A 12,138-nucleotide genomic window follows, 5' to 3' on the forward strand; every position below is an offset into this window, starting at 1 on the left:
CTATAAAGTGTTACCCATTTTTGTAAACAGACCTATGGTTTTGGCATGTCACTTTGTCAACAGATTGCAAGGCAGTCTCTCAATAGCTTTCTCAAGATGCCGGTTTAGTAGATACCCAAATTTAAACATGCATGTTGGAAGGAGACTCGGGCATTCATGTTACACTTGAATGGATCGTTTCTCAAACAAATGACCGTTCAGTGGTGTTCTTGGAAACCAGTAATCAAACACCTCAATGGCGTCATCAGAAAGGTGTAATATCAAGCTTTGTTGTAGCCGAGAATTAGAGACACTTTTATTTTATGCATGAAGAAAATCTGGACAAACGATTATAACACAATGAACAATGTCTGTTTTAGTGTAGATTGAATAAAGGCTGTAGGCCAAGACGTTGTTTAATACGTTTGTATTTTGAGTTTTGAGTTGGGTTCGTTTTTTTTGCCATAACTTGCACTACTACATTTTAGGTATGTGCTTACTTAACTTACTTGTCTTTTTAAAGGAGTCATTGATTACATTTAGTAAACATACCATTCATTGAACTGGTAAAATGCAATTTTGTCAATTCAAGTGTAAAATCTCTCTGCATTATTACAATGGTGAATCTTAACAATCTTACACATTAATCCAAATGCAAGAGCAAGTACCTGACATTTCAAAAGTCATATTGTGCTACATTGTAACTAAAGATGACAATAACAAATTGGAGCAGAAAATACTGGTTGTGGTAAACAGCAAGTTTTTAATTGAAATTAAATTAAAAAGTATCTATTGTGTCATAATAACAGATACAGGGTTACACTATGGGGGAGGGGTCATGTTATTGTTTTCCAACACAAATATACAATGAACATTCAGATACCACAGTTTTGCATACTATATACTGTAGTTATGCAGTATATCACAAGACCATGAAAAAGGGACAATCTGTGTGTATTTAATCAGTCCTGGGATCAGTCCTTAACATCCATACACAGTACAAAAGTCAACCCAGATTTCTGCCTAAACTGTACACAAAACCTTCAGGGCTTCAGGATCAATTCATTTGATAGTGCCATAAAAATGAGCCAAAAGAGAAAACAAATAAAACATAATGCCAGAAAATGTACAATACAATGCCAGCTGTGTTAGACATGCAACAAGTAAGCAAACTTGCTGAGAAATTACAAAAAAATAATAATCATACAAAAAGAAAACATTATAATTGCATAAATACTTTGTACAGTTCATCTTACTGTAAAGAAATGCCTCCTCCTTTAAAACAATGGCCCACAACATAATGCAACTGATAAAACAATGATTACTTTGTCTTTCTTTACCTTCTACATGTCAAGGTGCACAAATAATTTCAGATTGATATAGCCATTTGATCTTTAAGCTGCTTGTTGACAGCAAAATCCTAACAGCTTGATGTTACGATTGCACACTGAATTACAGTACATTAATGAACAATAATTAAACTATAACGAGTGCATATTAGGCTGTATCACAAATCACCAAAATCATACAACAATTAATAAAAACAACTGCATGTGTAACACATTTTTCATCTTATAAAAAGGATGCAAATGTAAGACTTTAAATACAGAAAGAGAAATAATTCTCTCTATTAATGAAAAGCAGCACTTATAATAGGGTATTGCCCACAGTATCACTGACAAATGAACAGATGAAAACAACAAACTTTCTCTTCCATAGTCTAGAGTAAAGTATAAAGATTCTAGGGTTCCAGTCTTTCATTATACAATAAAAGTGTTACGTCCCTTTTTTTATTACACACAATAACTTCACATGAAGTAAATGCACGTGGAGTGAAAACATCAGTAACTATTGCTTTCATTATCTACAGACAAACATATAAACTGGTGCAACATAGCAAACGATTCAAACTTAACATTACTTTGTGAGAAATTTAAGTACGAAAAAGAATGAAATGGCTGTTTTTAATAAAATTAAAAAAAAACATACATTTTTAAGAGCTAGGTTAGTGTAAGAGAGTAACAAATAATGGAGAAGTCCCACACGACCCAAAATCTAGAGAACAATTTACTATCAAGTCAGTAGAAGAACAGAGAGCTGACTTACATAAACATGTTTTATATTATAGTCTTTCAATTGTCTACATACACTTCGGTCTTCAAAATGCATCATAATAATGTTGGTGAAATGATTTAAAGGCTTCCATCTAAATCCTGTCTTTAAAAAATGATTTAGAACGATAAAAAACAGCTGTGTTTACACTAAATTCAAAATGTACATATTACCGTTGCCCTATACTACTGTAAAAATATATGATAATAGTTACAGATCAAGGCAGCTTGGCAACAAAATTTTACATTAAAACCGAGTCCTGGAGTTATCAGCTGTTCTATGGCAACAAACTGATACTGTGAGCAAAACTTCCTTAAAACAAATAATAATAAAACAGAATATTTAAACAAAATAATTAATCATATTTGCATAATTAGAACCCACAAACATTTATTATCAACATTCATAGTCCTCAATATTATTCACGCTGGGATGCTGTGACTTGTGACATTGACTACACACACACGCACATTTTTGTTTTTAAAGCCAGGAGTGATTTTTAACATAATACTATATTACAAGCAATGTGTTGTGTTTTGATTTGATTTGTGTTCTTTTATCTCTTAATAATGACTTATTGTTTGTATATAGATAAAAAGGCCATTGCAAGTATATACAATATAAACAAATATCATCTAATTTTATGAGAAAGTGTGTTATATGCATTGCTTTTTCTAAAATCTAAACGTTGCAAACTTTGTGGACGATGCTATTGCGGAGATGACTTGAGCATACTGCAAAAGAAACTGCATAAATGGAAAAAGTAAACCCACAATCGTCTTTCTCTAATGGTCACATTTCTGTAATATTTGAAATTATGAGGATTAGTGATCCCATTGTGGTCTAAGCCAATGCTATACAAATGGGTTTTTTAGAGGTGGTTGGAGTGTGATGTGGGAGAGAAAGATCTAATTTCTCAGGCTATCTTCAGAGCCCCGCTCATGCTGCAGGTTGTAGTAACAGTTCTGACACACACGCACAGGAGAGGAGATTTTCAGCCGCTTTATCTCTGATTGGAAGCGACTGCACCTGAGGGAACAGCAACAGATTCTGATTTCTTAACACTGAAGACTGAAAATAAAGCTGTTTAGTCACTGAAATGTTATTTTAGGTATCAAGCCATTTTGTAAAATAAAAGTCACAGGGGCAGTACTTTTTCCCAATTTGATGAAAAAAAAAAAAAATAATATATATTTAATATACTTAATTAATATTAAAGTAATTGAATGTATTTATACTCCATGTATCAGGGTTTTAACTCTTTGACAAATAATTTTCCAAGAAAAAGATTTTAATAATCAATCTTTGGAAAGAGATTTTCCAGTCCTGGAAATCCTAATTTAAAAATTCCATGAAAATTCCAGTTTTCACAACTGTGGGAACCCTGATGTATTGTAAATGTTACTGCATATAATCTATGTCTTACTTCTGGCAGAAGACTTGGCCACAGTTTCTGCAGTGGTGGCGTCTTTCAGTGAGGGAGAAGCGTACAGTGCATCCAGAGCAGCTGTCCACCTGCTCATCCTTCACCCAGTGATCTGCAGTAGAGCGTCCTGGCTGATCACTGACAGACCAGCTGAACACTCGGCCACGGCCATCTCCTATCAGGATCTTACTGTGATCTCTGAGTAAAGAACAACAGCTTGTTATGGAGGCAACCATCATATTTAGAGACAATTCATTTGATTTCCCCCGATTAAACACGGTTATCTTACTAACAAATCACACTTAGTCACTCAGTTTCTCTTGTCTCTTTCATCTCCACCTCAATAAACCACACACACACAAACAGAGTGAGAGAGAGTGTGCACTAACTTTGAAATGGCAAGTGCAGTGATTTCCGCAGGATGCGCATTGTCCTTGCGGTCAAACGCTGTATGCATGGTGAGTTTGCTCCGGAACACCAGCTGTCTCTCCCATCTGTAGCCTGTACAGGAGACAAAGCAAACGACAACATACATGCCAGTTGATCACATAAAAACTATATAAGAATCCTCCATCACAAGAGAATAGCACTTGAATGAAAATGAGGTAATCACAGCCAGCGTGGCTATCTGTACTACAGAATGATTGTGAGTTTGATATTTCTTTGATACAACAATTTCTTAAGCAAGAAGTTAATATTGAGTAACTTACATTAGAAACAACATGGACAGGCATTTTTTCTATTTTCGCTCCACTAACAGTTCCAGACAACAAGTAAAACAGTTACATAAAAATAAATTAGAAGCATGATCAACGTTATGTGTTGCGGAGCAATGCACACGCACAAATTATGAATAACTTGTTGAGCTCAATCGACTGCATGTGTGGCATTATTTTGATTACCACAAAAATTACTGATTTTGACTAGCAAAAATCGAGGTTACAGAGAGTCACAGTCTCCTGCCAGCTATGCTGGGGTGGGCTGGGGATATCACAGGTGGGCATTTGGGATGTCTTAAATTGGTTTAACATGGTGTATTTTTTAAGACCAATACACTTTCAGAGTAATTAGAGTTGCAGCCTTACAGCAAATTACAAAGTCAAATCAGAGTATCCACGTATGCAAGGATGGAGTGGAGAGAAATAATATCAAGGAGGAAAATAAGGATGGATTAAAAGGAAATATATTAGATGGAGAGATCAATAACATATAAGATTAAGAACCTAAAATTTGACAAAGATGGGAACTGCTTAAAGAATTATATAATATTAAATTAAGACCATTCATTCTGTTTGATGGAAATGTAATAAGCAAATATAGCCACAAGTGGTAATTATCGAGGCATGGACCTTTTTCACAGTGCAATATACAGCTCTGGAAAAAAAATAAGAGATGACTACACATTTTTCTTAAATAAACTTCTCAACATGTATAGAAGCCAATCCATTTCAGTGTCTGTTGAATTCCTGCTTGAATTTTTGCACCAGGAGTTGCATAAAGTCCCCCAACAGCAAAGTAAAAGACTGGTGGAAAGCATGCAAAGACGCATGAAAGCTGTAATTGAAAATCAGAGGTATTCCACCAAATATTGATTTCTGAAATCTTCCTAAATTAAAACATTAGTATTATGTTGTTTATAAATTAATATGAACTTGTTTTCTTTGCATTATTCAAGGTATTTTTTGTTATTTTGACCAGTTGTCATTTTCTGCAAATAAATGCTTTACATGAAAATATTTTTGTTTACAATTTGGGAGAAATGTTGTCATTAGTTTATAGAACAAAACAAAAATATTCATTTTACTCAAACACATACCCATAAATAGTAAATCCAGAGATATTGAATTTTGTTTTACGGGGAGCAAGTCTCCTCAATGGGTTGTACGGTTGTTTAAAGTTTTTTTTCGATCATTATGTGGACAAAACATTAAAAAAATCATCTTTCAGAAATAAGTAGACATCAAATTCCCCAAAGCACAAGCTGTGAATATTAGATGTGATCTAAGACCTTTATATGGAGTTGAAGAGATTGTAAGTGGTGGTGGTGGCATAGTGGGCTAAAGCACATAACTGTTAATCAGAAGGTTGCTGGTTGATCCCCACAGTCACCACCATTGTGTTCTTGAGCAAGGCACTTAACTCAAGGTTGCTCCAGGGTGATTGTCCCTGTAATAAGTGCACTGTAAGTCGCTTTGTATAAAAGCATCTGCCAAATGCATAAATGTACTGCATTATGCATTATACTGATATGGTTTTTGTGTGTGTGTGTTTATTTACATAAAAGGACTGCTTGCCAACCAATTTGCCCAATTCTTCTTTTGGAAAGCATGGCAGCAACTCCAGAGTATATTCCAAAAGTATATAGTTAAGTAAAGACTGTGCATGTTTGGTTTATGTATTGTTTCTTTAAGAACATCAGAAATCAGCATAATAAATAGTAGAACAAAACTAATAAGACAATCCAGCAAAGCAATTATACTATAAAGAATAAATGTTGTCATATTACTTGAACAAAACATGTTTTAAAGAGGTGCAGTAAACTATGGTTGGGTACAATGTCTTCAAAAAGTATATCAAAGATTTTCAGGCTACTGATGATTTTCAATCTTGATAATTATGAATTTCCTCTGTAACGGCTAAATTGATTTAAAAATAATGAAGGCATGTTTCACCAGTTTTTCACTAAATGAACACAAGGGAGAATGAGATCTAATCCCTTTCATTGATGTGCACATTTACATTTATACTTTATATACAATGATACTCAAGTAGTCTCATAAAAAGCATTATTTATCTTCATATACACGACCCACATGATTCCAGTCCATGCTGCTAATACAGCAAATGCTGAGGAGATGTTTGTGTAGTTACGGCTACAGAACATTTATAGAACATTTTATTAATGTCAGCAAATGCTGCATTATGCTGTGCTGCTGTGAATTTGACAAATAAATGTTTGAACTGTGATGTTTTTATTTTGAGCATGAGTAACTTATGGTCAAGTGTCATCACATGCAGGCTAACACTTATACACATTATATAACACGTATAGCAGCACCAGATAAAGAAAAAACAGACATTTCCTTAACAAATAAACAAGTCGGGAGACCTTTGCAAACCAAAACTTTTGCATGCGCTAATGTAGACAGACTGCATGTCGAAACAGGAAATTTTGTAGAAGGATTTCTTTCCAGTGGCTCTCTCTTGTGGACAAAATTGGTACAATATCTGCATCTGTAATTCACTTTTGGTGAAATTTAGCATGTCTTCAGACTGTCCAGGTGTTTATCATCAAAATAATGAAATTTGACAGAAAAAAATCCTGTGGATAATGTGGACAGCTATTTTGTTGTGACATTTCAACTGCTTTGAGCACAATTGCAAAAATAGGATTTTCTTAAGTCCCCCCTAGCATAAAAAATTTGCGAAACTCTGCATGTTTCTTCAGTGTTTCCTTGTCCATGTGTAAAAAGTTTTAAGTTTGAAAATTTCGCTCACAAGATACAGGCTAATTAGTCATTATAGGTCATGCCCCAAAACATATTTGTTTATATCTTCAGAATGATTTGACATCAAAATTATTTAAACTTTTTGTCAGGAGGGTTTGTAGATGATGTATATACCCAGTTACGTACAAATTGGACAAAAGGCCTAGGAAGAGTTCGAAAAAGTAGGTTTTTCAAATAAATCGAAGTGGTAGAAAACATTTGTTGCTGGAATGTAAATTCACGTGACGTTATTTTGGGGCAAACGTGGATTAAGAGAAGCTACATTTATTTTTTGCCTATACGGTTCCGGAGTTATTAGCAAAAGCATGAATAAGCTAATTATAGCACCACCGTGAGGGCAATTTCCACAAACTCTTATATGCGACTGTGTAAATAGCCTGCTTGGGTATAGTAATTGCTATAACCCTCAGCCATTCCCAATATGAGTTTTAAAGGTGCTGAAATGTGATTGGCAGCTATTTTTGTTATATATTTTTTTTAAGAATATGTTAGCATTTGAATCAAAGAAGATGCATATTTAATTTGAACTTTGTTGCTCAAACAGCTGCAAAGTTATCACAGTTTTTTAGCTGTAGCACTCCCTAGCAGTGGAATTGTACGAAACGTTGCTGACATCTACTAAACATCCTGTTGACTGTGTGTACCGAGTTTGGTTACATTTGGAGTTTGCGATGAGTAGATATTGATTAATTACTCAAATTGCATTAAACCGAAGGAATTGTATCGTTACTATCTTCAGAAAGATTTGACGTATCGAAATACTTTTGATAACTTTTTGTCAGGAGGGTCTGTAGATGATGTATACAAAATTGCATAGGATTGCATAGGCGATGGGACAAACGGTCTAGGAGTTCAAAAAAGTAGTTTTTAAAAAATAAATAAAAATGGCCCATTTTGTAGGGCTTGACTCAAGGGATCGGAGGAAAATATAATATAAATACTTTCTAACTATTTTATAATTCGATTCTATCCCTTACGGTTGCAGAGATATGTGACAAACGTAAACGTGTTTATTATAGCGCAACCTAGGGTCAGGTGGGTGTGCAATTGTGTGCCCGTTTAGTGAGGGGGTTTGGGATCATCATGCCAAGTTTGGTGTCTCCATGACTTATGGTCTCTGACGCCCAGACACTTTAAGGCAGAAAAAATTTATTTATATTTTTACCACTGAAATTAAACATGTGGAAAGTCATTTAGGGTAATATTCAGGTATATGGATGGATGGATGGACGGACAAAAATTAATGCCATGGTAGTAGCCTACCAAAGGTTATTTTTGTGATGTAAGATGCAGGGAGACAGACAGCATCTCTTAGCGACACCAAACTAACAACAGTGGAAACAGAAGCACACTTCCTGCAAAACACTCTATCCAGCTATGGTCACAAACGGTACAATCAGCTAATATTCCAGTAACAGTATTAACATTTTAAGGTATGGCATCTTACGTTTTGATGCCTCTGGCACATGCCGTTGAAAGTTGTGGCACATCCAGTGGCATACCCGGTTGTGAGTTCCCTCCCCTTTTTCTCCTCAATTTGGAATGCCCAATTCCCAATGCACTCTAGGTCTTTGTGGTGGCTTAGTAACTCGCCTCAATCCGGGTGGCAGAGGACAAACCTCAGTTGCCTCCGCATCTGAGGCAGTCAATCCTCACATCTTATCACGTGGCAAGTTTTAGATTTAAGTTTTTGTCTTCGGTGTAAAAATTACACTTTATATACACTTTCCTGTGTATATATTTTTTTAATAAAATAAGCTTCTGTTCCATAAACTTGGTACTGATAACAACTTAACATTATTTATATTAGTCTACCATTTTGGGGTCTTTGCTATTATATTCCAATATCATTATGCCTCAGTTTGCCATTTATAGATTAAGAGTAGTTGTTTTACGTGTACAGATGTCTTGCTGCTGTGTACAATAATTTGTGTTGAGAAAATAACATTCTGTTCTGTCAAATATGTACTCTTATGAAACTTCCTTAGGAGCACTGTTGAAATATTTTGGAAGTGCCAAGTGCCAGTGCTACAGCTGATGATGATTTTTCAACAATCCCAGATCATTATTAAACCATATTAAAACCATGCCTTTGTTTTTGACTGATAGTTGCATTACCTTATAATATGACTTCTAACATGGCTAGCTTTTATTATTATTATTTTCATCTTTCATCAGGTCCATCCTCTGCAAGCAAGGAGCACTTCCCAGCAAGTGCATCCACTGATCCTACTGTTCCTTCCATGTCTGTTTCAACCTCAGCGGATGTGGCAAGTTAATAGCACAGCAGCCTTTGTATTTGCTCAGTTACTGTAGAATATCCTGAGATTAATATTTCTAATTATAATTATTTATGTAATTTCCTTATAGGTCCTTCTACTTCTGTGGTCATTGGGATCGATGTCACATTCACTCCATTAGCAACTTCCAGCCTGCACCATGGATCAGCAGCTCCTCCAGTTGACCCAGCTGAGTGGTCATCTATCCTGTCTGACTCAGAATGGACTGATCTGGTAAGCAGAGGGCCACTCCCTATAATGGAAAACTTCACATTCCCTGAAAAACCTGATGGCTGAAACTTCCACTACACTACACCTACAGAAAATTAATTAATGGGGAAACAATGTTAAGTGGAGCTGGCTCACTTATTCAAAAAGAAATTATGCAGTCTACAGCTTCTCCTGCAAATTTTTGTCTAGGAAGTCCACAAAACTGGTAAAAGAGGGACAACAGGATTGGGTAAATATAGGTGTGCTACTGTTACAATTAAAACCATAGAAGGGTAAAATTGGTATGTTGTAAGCAACACAGCTACAACTAATAAAATTGATAAGGGGTGTGTTAGATTTATAGTGTGCAAATAATCAAACATTGACAATATTCAATCATATTGCCGGCACCGAGTGGCCCCCAAATCAAATTCTGCTTAGGGCCCTATAAAGGCTTGAGACCCAGCCTAACAGATTGTGGTGCAGGTTTGACTGCTGAGAGAATATAAATGTCTAAAAATTAAAATAGAAGTTCATAAAATTTATTTTACAGAGTGTTGTTTGTGTTATTCGTCTATTACGCAAGATCAACAAAATAAAAATAAATTATTTGCAGGGTTGGTGGTAATTCATACAAATTCTTCCTTGTGCTCCATGCAGTGCAAATGAATGCTATGGATGTTAATGCTTATAAATATATATATATATATATATATATATACACATTGAGGAAAATAAGTATTTGAACACCCTGCTATTTTGCAAGTTCTCCCACTTAGAAATCATGGAGGGGTCTGAAATTGTCATCGTAGGTGAATGTCCACTGTGAGAGACATAATCTAAAAAAAAAATCCAGAAATCACAATATATGATTTTTTAACTATTTATTTGTATGATACAGCTGCAAATAAGTATTTGAACACCTGAGAAAATCAATGTTAATATTTGGAATAGTAGCCTTTGTTTGCAATTACAGAGGTCAAACGTTTCCTGTAGTTTTTCCACCAGGTTTGCACACACTGCAGGAGGGATTTTGGCCCACTCCTCCACACAGATCTTCTCTAGATCAGTCAGGTTTCTGGGCTGTCGCTGAGAAACACGGAGTTTGAGCTCCATCCAAAGATTCTCTATTGGGTTTAGGTCTGGAGACTGGCTAGGCCACGCCAGAACCTTGATATGCTTCTTACAGAGCCACTCCTTGGTTATCCTGGCTGTGTGCTTCGGGTCATTGTCATGTTGGAAGACCCAGCCTCGACCCATCTTCAATGCTCTAACTGAGGGAAGGAGGTTGTTCCCCAAAATCTCGCAATACATGGCCCCGGTCATCCTCTCCTTAATACAGTGCAGTCGCCCTGTCCCATGTGCAGAAAAACACCCCCAAAGCATGATGCTACCACCCCCATGCTTCACAGTAGGCATGGTGTTCTTGGATGGTACTCATCATTCTTCTTCCTCCAAACACGGTTAGTGGAATTATGACCAAAAAGTTCTATTTTGGTCTCATCTGACCACATGACTTTCTCCCATGACTCCTCTGGATCATCCAAATGGTCATTGGCAAACTTAAGACGGGCCTTGACATGTGCTGGTTTAAGCAGGGGAACCTTCTGTGCCATGCATGATTTCAAACCATGACGTCTTAGTGTATTACCAACAGTAACCTTGGAAACGGTGGTCCCAGCTCTTTTCAGGTCATTGACCAGCTCCTCCCGTGTAGTTCTGGGCTGATTTCTCACCTTTCTTAGGATCATTGAGACCCCACGAGGTGAGATCTTGCATGGAGCCCCAGTCCGAGGGAGATTGACAGTCATGTTTAGCCCATTTTCTAATGATTGCTCCAACAGTGGACCTTTTTTCACCAAGCTGCTTGGCAATTTCCCCGTAGCCCTTTCCAGCCTTGTGGAGGTGTACAATTTTGTCACTAGTGTCTTTGAACAGCTCTTTGGTCTTGGCCATGTTAGTAGTTGGATTCTTACTGATTATATGGGGTGGACAGGTGTCTTTATGCAGCTAACGACCTCAAACAGGTGCATCTAATTTAGGATAATAAATGGAGTGGAGGTGGACATTTTAAAGGCAGACTAACAGGTCTTTGAGGGTCAGAATTCTAGCTGATAGACAGGTGTTCAAATACTTATTTGCAGCTGTATCATACAAATAAATAGTTAAAAAAATCATACATTGTGATTTCTGTTTTTTTTTTTTAGATTATGTCTCTCACAGTGGACATGCACCTACGATGACAATTTCAGACCCCTCCATGATTTCTAAGTGGGAGAACTTGCAAAATAGCAGGGTGTTCAAATACTTATTTTCCTCACTGTATATATATATATATATATAAAAAGGTGCAAACAAAACTTTCAAACCAACCAAAGGTCAGTCAGATATTTGGCCATGTTTGAGTGTTATGAAAACATGTTTTTTTCTCTCTTTTTCCGTTGTTTTTTGGGGGGGGAATTGTAAAAAAATTTATAAAAAATTAGTCTGTGATACTGGAGCGGGACAGAATCTTAACAGGCAGGACCAAAATTTGCGTAGACCTCTAGCAGTGGGCTTTTGCGGGTGAGAGCAGGACAAAACGTGAGAGTTGCAGGTGGGACAAACTATGACATAATTTTTT

General features: G+C 36.2%; 1 protein-coding gene across 1 annotated transcript in view; it reads right to left on the reverse strand.

Moving 5' to 3' along the window:
* Positions 1 to 729: 729 nt before the first annotated feature.
* Positions 730 to 12,138, reverse strand: part of wdfy3 (WD repeat and FYVE domain containing 3) — a 118,335-nt gene continuing 106,926 nt past the window's right edge. Inside the window, 3 exon segments of the mRNA XM_052122934.1 lie at positions 730 to 3,120; positions 3,518 to 3,715; positions 3,907 to 4,018. Of these exon segments, the coding sequence (XP_051978894.1) occupies positions 3,000 to 3,120; positions 3,518 to 3,715; positions 3,907 to 4,018 (431 nt within the window). The 3' untranslated portion in view covers positions 730 to 2,999.

This window comes from Xyrauchen texanus, chromosome 4, assembly GCF_025860055.1.
Source record: "Xyrauchen texanus isolate HMW12.3.18 chromosome 4, RBS_HiC_50CHRs, whole genome shotgun sequence".
NCBI lineage: Eukaryota > Metazoa > Chordata > Actinopteri > Cypriniformes > Catostomidae > Xyrauchen > Xyrauchen texanus.